Here is a 16,133-nt window from a genome sequence, read left to right as displayed (position 1 = left end):
TGTAAAAAACATCAGAGAAGACATTTTTAAACGTATGTTTCCCACAATGGAGAAGAATGCCTACACAACCATCTTCATGCCTTTAAACGTTTTGAAGGCCCTAATGATGCACTCATAACTTTGCAAGCTTCTGAGAGCTTAATTAGCAACATAGCAATTATTTGGAGGCGTACCCATGGATACATTATAAGGCAACTTTTTATATAGTGTATGCAAACTTCTGGTTTAAACTGTATGTCTACAAAATCAAACAAATGTGATTATTGTGAATCGAGTTATCTTAAAGAGCCTGATTTCATCTTGTTCTCTGACATTTATAGTTCGAACTCTCAGTGATATTTGCTTTTTGTACTCACGCCTTGAAATTAGCTATTGCAAAACAAAATATTTCAGCCTCATTAAAGTTTATGCGAGATATTTGCTGAACCTGCCCTCAACAGTGGGGACTAATACGCCCTGTCAGCCAAAATCTCATCTTCATCATCAGTGAGAACCCACAGCTGCTCACTCGATTGGCTTTGACTCTTTGAATCTAACCCTGTTTCACTCATTTGAGACTCAATAATATCATAGAGGTAACCTCTGCCCACAATTTGCACAAATACAAAAGGCTCTTTGAAAGTAATTATGACGATTGATGAGCTTCACTTGGTACACGATGAAAAAAAAAAAAAAAACGTCTTTTTATGGGTGTGTGTGTGTGTGTGTGTGTGTATGAATATCTGTTTAGGGGCCAAAAGAAGCAGCCAGCTGCTTTCATTGAGAAAAGCCTTTTGACAGAGACGGAGAGGTGAAGACGCTTCAACAGTCCCCCTCAAGGCTGCGAGAGCTCAGCGGCCTGTCATGGTAACGCATGGCGGCGATGTGATGAGGTTAACACGAGGAAGAGACAAGGGAGGATTAATCTTCACGAAGGGGGGTCAAAAATCAAAATCACTCATCCTGCCTTTAACCTTAAGCCCCACCTTGTTTACAACAAATCTCTCTGATTTTGTTTCATCCATTGTATAAAATGTATTTGGACTGAATGATTGACGTTCTTTCTTTGGGATAATGTGTGCACCTTGGTGTGTGCAGTGAGCTGAATAGAGGGTCCTTGTTTTTACATGTACAGTGACCTTGAGTGGTTCAATAAATTCTCAATGGACAAAAGTCGTTTTTTCTGATATAAAGATCTTCTTTTTTTTATATGTCATATGATTAAAATGAAAAAGCATTTAAGTCAAACGCTTATCCACAAGCGACAACGGCCATGTATGAGTGTGGAAAATAAATAAAAGAAAGATTAAGATGTAATTTCTAGTGCAATGTTCCCCATGGCCTCAGCTACAGGAGTGAATCAAACTGCTCTACTTTCTTTTTTAGGCCAACACAGAAATCCACAGCTGTCCCTTTCCACAGCTATAACTGACACACTTCCTAAAGCCCACAGTGAGTGGCCATCACCTTTTTTTTCTTTTTTATTATTTTTACCTAACGTTGGTGTCCGTCTGCTAAAAACGTATCCAGCCCAGAAAGGCCTGACGAATGACAGAACAAAGCCCCAGTAGTAATAAGAGAGACGGAAAACATCTCGTTGGTAAACTTCAGAGTTGTGACACATTCAGAGCACGAGGATGTGAGTTGTGATGATTGTCGTAGGAAAGCCTTTCAAAGCCCAACACAATTTTTTAGATGAACTGCTGCAAGCAACAGCTGTGCCTCAGAGTCGCTGCTCTGATGGAGGAGAGGCGATTTGGTGACAGACGGTAACTGTTAGAATGTAGGCACTCCAAAAAGGGAGCTAAAAGTAAATACATATTTTCTTGAAATGATGTGTTTGTCCTTGATTTGAGAAGGTAAATGGTAATTATTACCCCTAAAATAAGATAATTAGATATACTGTACATGAAATAAGATGATGGAGATGAGTTGGTCCTATTTTAAGAGCAAAAAAAAGAGACCAAATACACTAATTTTAAGAAAACATTACTTACTTTTAGTTCTCTTTTTGCAGTGTGTGGGCAACATTTTGATCTTATGTAAGATTTCAAAAGAAATTCAACAATTAAGCCATTTAATTGTAATTTTGGCCCAGTAATTCTGTGATGCACTCAGCATCATTTTTACCATTCTGCTTCTGCTCGTTCTTTCCTACACTTCATCTCTCTTGCATCCGTCTTTACACACTATGGCACATTTTTTTTAAGCTTTACAGCAGAACGTTTTGATGTAAAACCTTGAAAACTTTCAGTGATGTGTGGAAGATAATAGACAACTTGTTACGTAGGAGGACACGCATAGCCTACTGCTGAGAAGAAAAGCTTATAAGAGGCAGGTTTAAGTAGAGGAGTGAGCAGGTGAACAGAGTGAAGCTAATTACCAGAATGGGTGGAGCTGATCAGGAGGGAAAAAGTGGCTGAACGTAAACTGAAGCTGATTGGATGGTGACTGGTGAAGGGGAATGACAGGCAAACAGAGAGGATGTTACTGAGATGTGAAACTGAATGTTTGGCAGGTGAAAAAAACAGTTTCAGGATAAATCAAGACAAACCCAACCTAAAAAAGAAACTATGACAGAATTGGTTAAACGAAGAGAATCACTAAACCAAAACAGAAACTTAAACTAGACCACTCCAGAACCAAAATAACCATAAAGACCATACCTAAGCTAGAAAACCAAACTAAGACCAAACAGAGCACAAGCAAATAATAAAAACCAGAGCTAATATTAAGACAGGAGAGAGAACTAATAATCAAATAACAAGCCTAAACCATAACAAAACCCAAATCATGACAAGTCGACCAATTAAGGATGTAAAAAATACGGAAAAAATAATGATGCGTATTAAAGGAACTATACCTGGTCCTTCACAATTTTGAACTGTGGGTGAGGAGAACAGTTTAGTTTGAACTGTAACCATTTTTTACCAATGAGAAACCCTCCATCTCTTCCTCCTTGTCTCCTTCCAGTACACAAGACTAAAAATGCTCCTTAAGCTCATGCACAATCCTTCGGTGGAAACAAGGCTTCATCCAGGTACTTTTCTTTGTTTTCTTTGACATAAATGGTTACATCTTCGGTAAACGATATTTTCTCACGTAACTGGTCAACACTTATATGCACGGCATGCTTTTCTGTTTACAAACCCTATCCTGTACGCGCTGGAGTAGCTGCTGTATACCAACGACTCTGCACCTCGTTATGCCACTGGCAGAGAACAGTGGTCCCCGGTTGTTCTCCGTCTGCTGCTTATTCCTACTAAAGAAAGCCTGGACTCGCTCCATCGCTCAGTCAAATTACGTCTCTTAATTCACAGTACATTCTGTAAAATGTATTTTTCTTAACCAAACAAAAATAAGTTCAGGTATGGCAGGAATTAAGGTTGTCCATCAGCTAGTATAGAAGTTTATTACCAGGGACAGTGAAAATACATTGTTAACCAAGACTTTATATTGGTTGCTTCAGTAGGTTCTTCTGATCTGACAGATATTTAACCAATATCCTCTGCAAAATACAAAATAATTTCATGTCATTGTATATTTTTAACATGTATCAAATGACAAACAAATTAGCTTGTGTTGTATCTATTGCAGTTGCTAGGGCCCCAGTGGCAGTTTACAGGCTGACATGTATTGATTTGCAGATGATCGGATACTGAAAATGTGATTTTCTTCTAGCTAAGAGAGTAGAAATAGATGCAGAGGCTGCAAAGAAAAAAAAGCTGGATGTTCCATTAAATCACCAAGAGAAACTGTACATCCTTTCAGTTGATAAATAGATTTCCTGACAGAAATACAATTAACAGATTGTACATCTCTGCAGAGCTCCCAAACCTCCCTGAGCTCGTAGTTTCCTATACGTCTCCTATGTCATTTTACACAACTTTTTTTAAAAATATGCACAAAGCAGAGTCCTGCTAAATGCAATTTTTGCAACTGCAAAAGCTGCACCAACAGAGAGAAACAATGACCCCCTGTGGCAGTCGCAATCTGTCCAGTAACTTATCAATCAGATCTGATGGGAAATGGAAAACATATTACCTTCAGCAGTTTTGCTGAAGGTAATGTATAAAAATGAGTGAAGAAAACAGTCACATTTTACATTAACAAATTCACATTTGAACAAAAACGGTTACCGTTGTAGCCACCGTTACCTTTTCTGACGCACAGACGCGCTCACGTACCTGTTCCGAGGTATAGGACGGTGTAATGCTCATCGTTGACGGCCAGCACAATATCTGCGACTGCGTGAGTGATTTGATCATCTGTGGGGAGGTCGAGTGGGTTCACACCCACCGGCCGAATCACGTCCTCAATTTCTGGGTGGTATCTGATCACGCCCAGATTTTTGATGTTGTTCTGAGTGTCTGCTGGTGAGTTGCTTCTGCGTGCACACTGAAGACAAAAGGCGGAATCATTTTTGTCCACATCAGCCTGCACCGTACAAAAAGCTTGGACAAAGAACTCAAAATTGGTTCCATCTTATTAAATTTCAAAAATAGCACTTCAGTCACTAAATTATAGGCTGACTCATGCTTTTACACATTGTGTCCCTGCTCTGTGACAAGGAAAGAACAAACGAAAAAAAAAAACATTTCTTACCATCCCTGGACGATTGCTACCGAATGAGCTGCTGTAGCCTTTCAGCTTTGAGGTGGAGAAAGCTCGGTCAATATCTTCGATGGAATAGGCACAGATCACCGTTCTTCCCCTAGAATATAAGAATAAGAACTGATTCTCAATAAGGGATTTAAGCTGTTGTGTGGCAAAAACACCAAGCCAAATTATTTATTCAACATTGCACCTCGAGGCAATAAATCCAAAATAAATTGGGCCTTTTGTTTTTGAAACTAATGTCTATCATCTATTTAATTAATGTGCAAATTAGATTACTCTTTGTTGCAACCGGGATTAGTCATTGCTCGTGGTCATTCTCTACTTTTTTTTTTCTTGGCACAATACCTTCTTTTGTCTTCTGTAAATGAAACATTATTGAAAAGGACATTTCTGTCTGTAATTTAAATCAAAATGTGAAACTCAACAAAAACAATCGATCAAACTCAATGATCGATTACTCACACAGCTTGACAAAAAGGTGTTACTTGTTTCTGTTCATTATATCACATATTTGTATAGACAGACATGTATATTATTATGTACATGTCTGTACACCGTGAGCTCTGTAACCAAATTCAAACTCCTTGATTGTGTTCATGACCATGGCCAATAAAGTTGATTCCAATTATGCTTACCATTAATGAAAACCTTCATATCTACTTCTCCTGTTATCAGCTAAAGATAATAAACTGGAGAAACTGGAGAGCCCCTTCAGCGACTGACCACTGCATCCTAGATGCACAAAGAAGCATTATCGCAGATTCTTCCTCCCAGCAGCTGTTAGACAATATATATCATTATCAGTTTTCTTAACAAACTCAATAGGTGTTTAAATTGCTGCTGCTATTTGCAGTTTTTAAATTTTTTAAAAGTTTTCTTGTAATTTGTATGCACAAATATGTTTGTATGTATGTTGTAGTTTTTTTAAAATTGTTCTTTGAATTTGAGTATGCTGTTTTAATATTGTTTTTCCTACGCTGTAAATCTGCCCTTACTTTACATTCTCTAATTATTACTGTAAAAATTGGAGACTCTTATCATGCTTCGCAGATAAAAGAATCTGTGAAACATGCAGATTCCTTTATTTGAATTTTAATGCTTTCGCACTTTGCTGCTAATACACAAATTTCCCCACTGAGGCAAAATTAAGGATATTTCCATTCTATTCTTTTCTATTCTATCCTAGAAAGTGAGTTGTCTGTCCAGCAATCACAGCAAAGTGAATACAATTCATTATCTCCATCTAAACAGTAAAGTTTGATTAAAAAAGCTGCTTTTAGTCAAGGTCTGCGGTTTTAGCAATGACAAAAAATAGTCATAGTTTCTTAATGTCTTTATGTTTTTATCTTTTGAAATGTTTTATGCTGCATTAAGCAACTAAATGTAAAAAATATGTTATAGGCATAGGGAACCCAAATGCATGGTACTTAAATAATTTCTTCCTCATTCTTTCAAGATCGCAGTTATGCTTTTGCACCTTTTTCCTCCAAACTTTTCCTTCTGTTCAACTTTTATTTGTATGCTGGGAAAGAACACACTGTTAACAGCCAGGCTCTTTAGCAATGACCTTTGGAGGCCTTACTGTCTTTGGAGAGGTTGTCAATACTGGCCAAGTGTCAAGTCAACAGTCTTTCCTTTGATTGTGTCGACAACAACATGGTCATAACATAACATTTCTGCATCAAAAAAAATGTTTCATTCATCTCATTTTGAATTCTAATATTTCTGACAAACCAGATTTTAGGTTGTCATTAGCTGTAAGAAAAAAGCCCATCAAAATATCCCTGTGAGAAGTTTTCGACTGCCATCTAGAAACTGGGAATCAGAGGATGTTGTCTTTGAAAATATTTCATGATGTAACACTTCATTGCTTTATGATGCTGTTTGTTCACTAATGTTGACATGAAGTCTTTACGTAAATGGCTGTATTTCAGATGAAATGGAGAGTAGTGGCCAATTGCTCGGAGCAAACATTTCAGCCTGTTACCCCCGAAATGAGAGGGCCAGAGACGGGCGACACCCTTTTTGGTGTAATTTTAGGAGAACTCTTAGAACAAAGCACAGTCTTCCCCCTGTATTAAAATAAGGAACGTGGGCATCTGGTAACGTTATATTTTGGTATCAGTTTTACAAATAAGAAAATACTAAATCTTTCAAACAATTGTGCAAACAGTGTGACTTTATTATCATAATATTATGACTTTATTTTTTTCAATGTTATTTATTCTTGACTTTATTCATCATTTCCAGGAAAAACATTCATATTAGGGCTATCGTAGATTAAAGAAAATAGCATATAGGTCAAGAAGGAATATATTTCCATAGAATATGCAGATATTTAGAGATTAATTTCACATATTTGTGAGAAAAAGCTTGGATGTTGTTTGATGTTAAAAAGTCATAAGAATTCAAGAAAGAATGTAACATTTTCCTCGATTAAAGGCATAAATTTGATATATTGAAACTAAGATAGAACCCCCCTCCCCAGAGGGTCCCGAGCCCCACTTTGGGAACCTCTGCCTTAAAGCATTGTGCTTGCATCCTAGAAATGGCCGGAGTTCCCAGGTTTGAATCCCACAGACTGTTAATATGGGTCCCTGAGCAAGCCACAGCCTACTGCATCCTCTTAGGAATGGGTTAAATACAGAGGACATATTTTATTTATTTTATTTATTACTATTAAATCACACAGGGGGGATTTGGTGACTTTGAAGGGAGATGACTGCTTTACTCATTTAGAAGTATCAGATTAAAGGGACTGAATAAATGCAGCCCACACTTTTTAGCATTTTATATGCAGAGACATCTTGAAAACGGTGTATCGCTTTCTTTTAACCCCACAGTTTTCTGCTAACTTTGTGTTTATCTTTCACATAAAGCCTTTAACAAAATACTTCAAAAAGTATGGACACTTTGGCAAAGCACTGTCATATAGTTGCTCCTCTAGAAAACTTTGTATGTCCCTGAACACCACTGCTACGTCAAACAACTGTTGAAGTCAAAGACAATTCGATGGATTTTATTCATAGAGCATCAGTTCAGAATCAAGCTGATCAAAAGGGAAATTTGGTAAAAAAAAAATAATAACAAAGTCCCAACCAGTGCAGACCTTGTTATTTCCATCTGATTCTAAGCCATTTATGTCATTTTAATTAGAGCTCAATCCAGTAGAATCATGTTTAAATTCAAATTAAATGACAGACCTTTTAATTTGTCAATCAGATTCAGTAAATTCTAAAATATCAAACACTATGAAGCCAGTCGTGTTGTCAGGTAGCATTAAGGGCTTTGCGCCTACCATGCGTTGGAAAAGAGGCCGTACATGACCCCGGCCCTCTTGTCCTGAGCCGTCAGGACCACCGCCTGCTTCATGTTGTTGTACTGCTGCTGAGTGTTTCCTGCGCCGCACATCACCCGGGCCTTCATGAAGGTGGTCCAAGAGTCTGGCAGCAGGGCTTTGATGCCCCCTTCATCCACCTGGAAATAACACAGAGACGCTCTCATTAACAGAGACACAGAGGGGCAGCCAGGTCTGTGATTGCTTTGTGTTTTTATGGCTGGAACAACATTTGGCCTCCTGACAAAGAGCGGCAGAACCTAAATCCTCCTTCTTCTGCCCTCTGAAAGAAATTATTCTGCTATTTAATTTTCAAAGCTTTGGATATTAAGCCCAAGATGTTTTTGATTTTTTCATCCTAACAACAAATAATTGGATGTGGTAACGTCATTTGGAGCTCACTAACTAAATATGCATTTACTTTCTGACGTATGACAGTCATATCAATGCTTTTGGAGTTTAAACGAAATTATCGAACCTTAAATAATTTGTGTATAGATATACTTCAGAACAAAAGCCAAAACCAAAGCCTATAGAAATGCAAAAAAAAGAAAAAAAAATCACTTGAGAAATGACGCCATTTCGTAAATAGCTGAGAAAATGTACCACTTAAACATTTCCTCATTACATTTAAGGTTCTTGATTTTGCGTCTAATTGGGAGGATGAGTCCTGACTCAGAGCTGCAGGTGTTTTCCCTTTGAGAGCTAATTAGAAAAACACCTGATTTGATGTCTCTGATTACAAAGTTTGATTAAAAGAAGCCTCCTTAAAGCGGAGCAGCAGCCTTTTTACACTCTGCGGTGAAAGATTCAGTCATCAGAGTAATTGTAACACGGATTAAAATAGATTTATAGGGAATGTAGCGTACCACACACCTGGTGCTCCATTGCTTCTTCAAGAGTCTAACCCTTCAGTAATTCTCTTGACATTTTATTCACCAAAACAACCTAAGTGGTGCAGAAATAACCCTGCCATCTTGCAACAGCACAGTTTTTTTATCTATTGATCTTATTTTCAGTCAAAACACTAATTTCTTGTAGACGATCCCTAATTATTGCCTATTTAAATGAGCTTTTCACACCTCCATACTTGAGCAGGAACATTCAGACCTACTAAAATGATGCTCTTTGATATTAAACCCGACACAAGAAATGGGCTTTAGCAGTAGTTCTTTTTTTGTTGTTGAAGAATTTACAGATGCAGACAAAACCGCTTAAAACTTGGATAGTTGAAGGAAAACTCAGATTTAGCAAGATTTAACACTTTAAAGTCACCCTATCACATCAATTTTCCCCCTTTAAACTCAAATTCATATTTAATAGTACATTTTATTGATATCTTTATCTACGTTTGCATCATTTTAGGTAATATGTTTTATTTGACTGTTTCAGCCTTTAAGAAATGTGATTTATAAATATACTGGCACCGACAAAGTGTTTTATGCTCATCTTGCATTTTAGTATGACTTTATCTGTAGAATAACTATGCCAACAGTTGTTTATATTCATAATCTACTGTTTGGCTTTAAAAAGCTCAGTTTGCACTTCTCAAAAATACCATATTGAGATGAGACACTGAAGGTGAAGAACGTCTCATTTCAGATTTCAACTTCCACACAGATCAACTTGTCTTTACAGCTTTATGTGCAGACAAAGGCTTTAGATAAAGCAGTGCAGGTAAATACAGTTGCTGATTGTAGATTATACTATATTCCTGGACATTTTACTCTAAAGAAAATTTTTTTCTATCCTGAGCCTCAAGCTACTAGCTTTGGATTTATCTCCATATTGTCTGCAGCAAGCATTCATCCAAGCTGTTGTTATGGCTGAAGCCAACATGGATGTTATATCATAAGGTCATGATAAGGTTTTGGTGCTGTCAGGAATCATAAACACTAAAACATTCATGATGACCTCGTAACAAGGTAACCAAGTCCAGGTTTCTGCTCTGAAAGAATGCGTCACAACAACGCCATTCAACTTTTCAATTTATTTTTTTAAAAATGTGGTAAAAAATAAATGTTTTCGTCTCAATTCAAGCTCTCAATTATTTTTAGTGACACAAGAAGCTGAACGAGTTTTGATCCTATTTTTTCAACCACTGTAAATGTATCAATGAATTATTATATTTTGAGTTTGATACCGTAGCGGAATGCAATCTTTTGAGGATTCAACAATTTAAAATTAAAACATTACGTTGTCAACACATCCAAAAACATCTGTAGCAACTGACTCATGGGTTTGTCAAACTGTACATGCCAACGTATTATTTTTCTGTCAGTTCACATTTCTATTGGTTGTTTGTGTCTATGAGTCTGTCTCAAGTTCCTGATGCAACTGAAGCCTTCCTTTGCCCTAACTAAAAGTCGTGGAACAATTTATTGGTGCCAGAGTCATTACTTGCAGTCGTGAAAACACAACAAACTGGTCTGAAGCAAGCACCGGTACCAGAGAGAGACAGCAACCAGTTTGGTGGACAAACCCATAGAAAAACATTTACAATAATCAACGGTCAACTTAGATCCAATAAACTCATCATCACAGGAATGTCTGCTTTATAGGTCAACTAAAGTAAACTAACCAATTGTACCAAGGCAATTAAACGTAATCTTGACTACAACTTCAAAGAAAAAATCGTAGTTAAGGAAAACACACTTAATGTGAGAAGTGGGAGGAATTAGCTCTCTTCTCCCAATGACTATAAGACTTTAAGCAGTTTTTGTTGGTTGTTTTATGACTGGGTATGCGGGGTATTCTTAAAGGGCCCTGAATGTTTGGCAGGAATACAGGTTTACATTTCTCAAACACACAATAACCACAATGGAGATGTATTTGTGCGACATCAGATAGAGTCTGATCGTGTAAATCTGCTCTGTCTTCTCTAAGCCCCAGTGGGTCGAGGCAGATGAGCGTTCACACTGAGCCTGGTTCTGGTTCTGCTTGAGGTTCTCCTCCCTGTTAAAAGGGAGTTTTCCTCTCCACTGTCACTTCATGCTTGCTCAGTATGAGGGATTGCTGCAAAGCCATCAACAATGCAGACGACTGTCCACTGTGGCTCTACGCTCTTTCAGGAGGAGTGAATGCTGCTTGGAGAGACTTGATGCAACCTGCTGGGTTTCCTTAGAGAGGAAACTTTCTGAACAATCTGTATAATCTGATTGAATTTGACTTTGGAAAGTGCCTTGAGTTGACATGTTTCATGAATTGCGCTATTTAAATAAAATTGAATTTAAAATGAAGAACAAAGAGTTGTGTGAATTGTTACACAGTGTGTGTGGATATCTGGTCCCAGCTGCATAGGGAAGCGTTACCGTGCAGATCCGGCCGATGCGGGCTCTGTAGGGCTCCTCGTCCACTCGGGCTGTCTTGTTGAACTCGGTGAAGAAGAAATAGATTTCCTCCCTGAACTTCTCCGAGGCGGGGATTATAGCAGCTCCAGCAAACTGAGGACCTAGATGTGAGGTTGAATTATATCCTTAGAAATTTTAGCAAATGCATCGAACCTTAAAGAAGACTCAACAAGAATGATTGACTAGAAGTATTAGTTGGAATGTTTCTGTGTGGTGAATCTCTAATCCTAAAAGAAAAGAACCATGTGGGAATCAACAGGAGGATAAACTGTTGATCTGAGTGGAGAGACGGCAGTCGTGAATACGCCTACGTGTGTTTTTTCCCCCCCCTAAGGGAATAATAGTAGATGATTTAGAGAGAGAAACACCCACCATCTCCATATACATTTGTCTAAACCTGTACAGCTTCGGCGTGACTCCCCTCCTCCTACTCACTCAGCAGCCAAACGTTCTCCGTCTTCAGGAGTCTCTGGGTGCCAAATGTTCGACGGATGGAGCCAGCATGACCTCCCACTGACGACATAGCAGAGTACAGGCTCCCATCTGAGGCAGGCGAGAAACAGCAGAGACGCCCAGGGAGAAGACGGTGAGCGGCAGGTCACAGAAAAGACGGCCACACACTTTAACGAGTCAGCGCAAGGTTGAAATGGTGGAGAGGAGAGATCGGAGTGACACACGAAAATAAGTGACTGTGGCAAAGGAAAGGGGGGGGGGCATGCACAGAGGAGAGAAGATTAAATAAAGACAAAGGAGGACCTGGAAAACAAAGGCAGAATCTAAAAAAAAATCAGGGTAGGTAATGGGGAACGAAGAGCAAAGACAACATTATAAGGCAGAGCAGCCACTGCCCTGTGAGCTACCAATCATCATATTGTTACAATCCAATGCGGAGCTCTGTCTCCATAGCAATGGGAGGGGGGGGGAGCATTTGAAATCATGGCAGTGACATCCTAATCAGGACTGATCAGTATTTAGTTGCTGCTGAGCTCACGCAAAGGGGTCGACTCCTTGCATGCATAATCAATGCCCGTGTGGAGGAGCATCCCGCGGCGCAGCCGAAAACGCTCGCTGGTGTAAGTGCCTCCTTAAACAGCCCATCTGCATTAGGCGGTGGAGGAAACATGCAATCTGCACGTTCCTCTTCAGGCGCAATGACTACTGAAGGTCACTTTAACTAGATACAGCTCTATTTAGGCGATGCTACACCAGGCTTAATGACTACACACGCAATAGTTTAATTAAGAGTCCAATTTTTAGTGTTGTCAAGTGTTATTATACAACCCAAGTTTTGTCTTTCTAATATGCATATGAGATATTTGTTTCAAAGACTCAATCCAGCCCCATGGACTGTCTTGAGACAAAGACAAGTAAATATATATAAAAAAATAGGTCAGATATAGTCATCGTATTTCTTGGGGGATGTGCAGATGCTGAAATTTGTTCATAAACTCGGTTTTCTAAGACAAATGCATGCATTATGTAAGAATTTCATACTGGTGACCAGACAAAACCTGGAGACCAGAGCTGCTTTTCTTTATTTGATTTTATTGCATTGCCTGAACGAAACAAAATGAAACATAATTCATCTTAAAAACATAACATTGCATTGTTCAGCCCTGTCTCAGTCTGTTTTGGTAGTTGTTGGAATAATTATTGTGTTTTATAAAACCATCAAACATTACGTTATGTAAATTGCATCGGCAGAAACTGCAAAGGGGTTTTTCAGCCTGTTTGAACTCAAACGTTGGAATTTCCCAGTGGCCAGACACAAGAATTAGCTAGAACACCCCTTAAATTAGATACTGGCCCTGACCTCAAAATGAAAACATGGCTGCCCTACTTAGGCCGTTAAAAGGCCATTAACTCTCCGAGAGCAAGCTTTGTTTTCCCACTTATTCTGTTGTTTTTCCTCAATACATCTGTCTCACATATAGGACTGTGTAACCTCTGTCAATAAATGTAAAATGCACACGTAAATTGCAACTCAATCCATTGTAACCAGTTTTGCTAATAATAGTGACCCTGGTCACTGAGGTCATTAATAATTAAATCCTTCTGGTTTTACACTTTGTACTTGGAGCACATTTAGGTCTAATGCAGCTAGAACAGCACATTTAATTTGGCTACACTGGTCGGGATCTGCTGGGTCTTTTTCGTTCTTGTTAGGAAACCCTTTGACACCAAGAAGTAATTTGTTCTTATAGATTTTGGGTGTTATTAGTTTCAGTTGCTGGTCGAATTAAGTGAACTTATTTATATTGCAGAATGACTCAAGTTACTCAGCCCCCACTGTGAATTGTTCAACACATGAGTTTCCAGGCTGGTCTAATAAACCACTTATGTGATTGTTTAAGCTCCAATTGTAACATTACGTAACCTTATAAGTATAGAAAAAGAACTGCAGTTTGATTATTTGCTGGAAAATGTAAAAGTATTGGTAAGGAAGGTAGAGTCTGTGTGATCAACACAAAGCGTTAATTTGATAATATGAGTCTCCAAAGAAAAAAAAAACTGTTATTTTGGCATCATGGATAGAAGATGATTATGAGAGCCAGATTGCTCGTGTCATCACAGGAGTCACAAGTGTCGTGTCGCTGCTCCTTACACAAACAGGCTGAGCTAATATGGAGAGCTGGAAGTGGCTTTGCTCCAGAATCAGACAGGTGCCAAAGTGAAAGCTTCACAAATAGATTGTAACACTTCCGAAGAACTAAATGTTAAAGAAAATTTTGTTATATATTGTTTTCTAATGTCCCGGCATTAAACCCGTCATTATCACCCCAAATAATATTCATTCTGTCCATCTCTCTGCATCAAATAAACACACAATATTTTAATTTAGATGTAATAGTACCTCTGGAACAGATACACTCTTAATAAGGGCTCACATTTTTAAGAAAATAATTCACATTTTATTTAAAACGCCATGTTATGAAAGATTTATGCCCTTCTCAATGATCAATGACAAAATCTCTATTGGAACTGCAGACAAACCCTTCTAATGAATGCTGATGTGGCTCTTTGCAAGTATATGCTGGTATTTTGAAGATTTATCCTTGGTTAGGAGCTCCAAGTCTCTGAGATCGGAAGGCCTCTTTCCATCGCCCTAATCTTCAGCTCCCTCCACAAACTCATGCTTCCAGTCTAGGTTCTAGATGTTGATACTTATTTTTCCAGTCAGAGCGATCACGCTGGTAAAATTAGAAGATTACTTTAAAATTAAATCCGCCAGGGGTATGACAAATGTGGGGCCTAGCTGTGCATGAGTGCATCAGCGATGTTCTATCAGGGTAGGCAATGCCATGGCTATTTGCAAAAAGTTATTTTTAACATCAAAGCATGTCAGCTTATTTTCTTTAGAAAGATTTAGACTAATTTAATCGCTTTAAGGCAGCATTTAAACTCCAAAGGGTTAAGTGTAGCTTCATAGACATAACATAGCTTTCTTCCCACCAGGCGGGAAGCAGACTCCATATCAGCCCAGGGTTCTGATACCGTGAGAGGACAGAAAAAATGCAATCTATCCAGTACCCCTCATCTATTGGACACTTCAATTTATGCCATATGGGATATCTAAAACCACAAATCAGTTCTTATGACATTTAAAGGAACATACATATAAATATAAAGCATTTTCCGTATCCACCACATCTTGTTTGTTGCATTTTATTTCACTTCCTCGTGGCTGCAGTTGTAATTCATTTGGAAAAAAAGGTTTGGCTGAATTATAGATTTAATAAATGTTCCTAATTTAGAACTGTTGCATCACATGAGGTAGTTGTTTTTTAGAAGTTACACATTTCCAAATGGCAGGTATTTTTCAGCAGCCACGGCGACCTCCGTCTCATACCTGAGAGCTTTAAACACCCCTTCAACAGAATCTCACCGCTTACAGCACCGCTAAGGGATCCGGTTGGCCGGGAATCTACGGGATGTCCCGCAACAGCGGCTTCTTCGGGTATTAAATTACAAATAAAATCTTCTTTGGCGTTTCCACTCCTCTTTTTTTTCAGATAAGCCTAAACCTTTGGAAGAAAAGAAAAAAGCATTTCCCTGTTGAGTTCATTACCTGCGGGCAAGTTGATTGACTTCTGCGAAGGGTAGGGAGGTGAGATGTCAGAGGCTGATGCTATCTGCCCACCACCCTGGACGTCTGTCAGCACCGTGTCGTTTACCTGCAGGGCAAAGGTGGGAGATACTGATATTAGAGCTTTCAATTTATCCGTGGAGGATCATATTGAAAGCAGAATATCCTCTTTGGGCATAGATAGCTGTTAATCTTCCTTTTTACCAGCAGAAGAAATAAGTGGGGAAATGGATAAATGCTATTTACTGCTTATCTTCAGTATGCTCGATTTATTGTGGAAAGCACTCACAGCGGCGGAAAGAGAGATCGGCAAACTCGAAGGAATTTATCCGGAGACACTCACCAGCATCCAGCATCTGGGGCTTCCAGCATTTGTCCCACACACTATGAATGTGTCATTAACTTTCTGAAGGACGGTGATGAAATTGTCGCACTCCATCTGTTGGAGGAAAAGAAGTTGAGCGAGGCAGAAACCAGGGGAACACGTCGGGGAGGGATAAAGAGGGTAAGGGAGCAGATATGCAGATTTTCTGAGGGTTTAAAGATTAAAGGGAGAGGGAGAAAAAAAATTGGGAAGGTTGAAAAGGGGGATTAAAGGGAAAAGAGAACAAAACGAAAGACAACAGGATGTTTACCAAGGGACTCAAACGGTGGAGGCTAGAATAGAGGGATGGAGAAATCAAGCAGAAGTGCAACACAAAAGAGATTACTGGCAAAAAAATGGGCTGCTGAGAAAAGATTGGAAGCCATCCACTGCATG

General features: G+C 38.8%; 1 protein-coding gene across 1 annotated transcript in view; it reads right to left on the bottom strand.

Annotated features, from left to right (window-relative positions):
• Nucleotides 1-16,133, bottom strand: part of si:ch211-113g11.6 (Sema and PSI domain-containing protein) — a 58,986-nt gene that overhangs the window by 17,603 nt on the left and 25,250 nt on the right. Inside the window, exons 4-10 of the mRNA XM_036135395.1 lie at nt 15,717-15,812; nt 15,356-15,461; nt 11,722-11,829; nt 11,248-11,387; nt 7,898-8,076; nt 4,585-4,693; nt 4,167-4,377 (exon numbers count right to left, since the gene is read on the bottom strand). Coding sequence (XP_035991288.1) covers nt 4,167-4,377; nt 4,585-4,693; nt 7,898-8,076; nt 11,248-11,387; nt 11,722-11,829; nt 15,356-15,461; nt 15,717-15,812 — 949 coding nt within the window. The remainder of the gene's footprint in view (nt 1-4,166; nt 4,378-4,584; nt 4,694-7,897; nt 8,077-11,247; nt 11,388-11,721; nt 11,830-15,355; nt 15,462-15,716; nt 15,813-16,133) is intronic.

The sequence above is a fragment of the Fundulus heteroclitus genome, chromosome 3, assembly GCF_011125445.2.
Source record: "Fundulus heteroclitus isolate FHET01 chromosome 3, MU-UCD_Fhet_4.1, whole genome shotgun sequence".
NCBI classification, from domain to species: Eukaryota; Metazoa; Chordata; class Actinopteri; order Cyprinodontiformes; family Fundulidae; genus Fundulus; species Fundulus heteroclitus.
The sequence above is the reverse complement of the archived record's forward strand: the minus strand, read 5'-3'. Positions and strand labels throughout refer to the sequence as shown.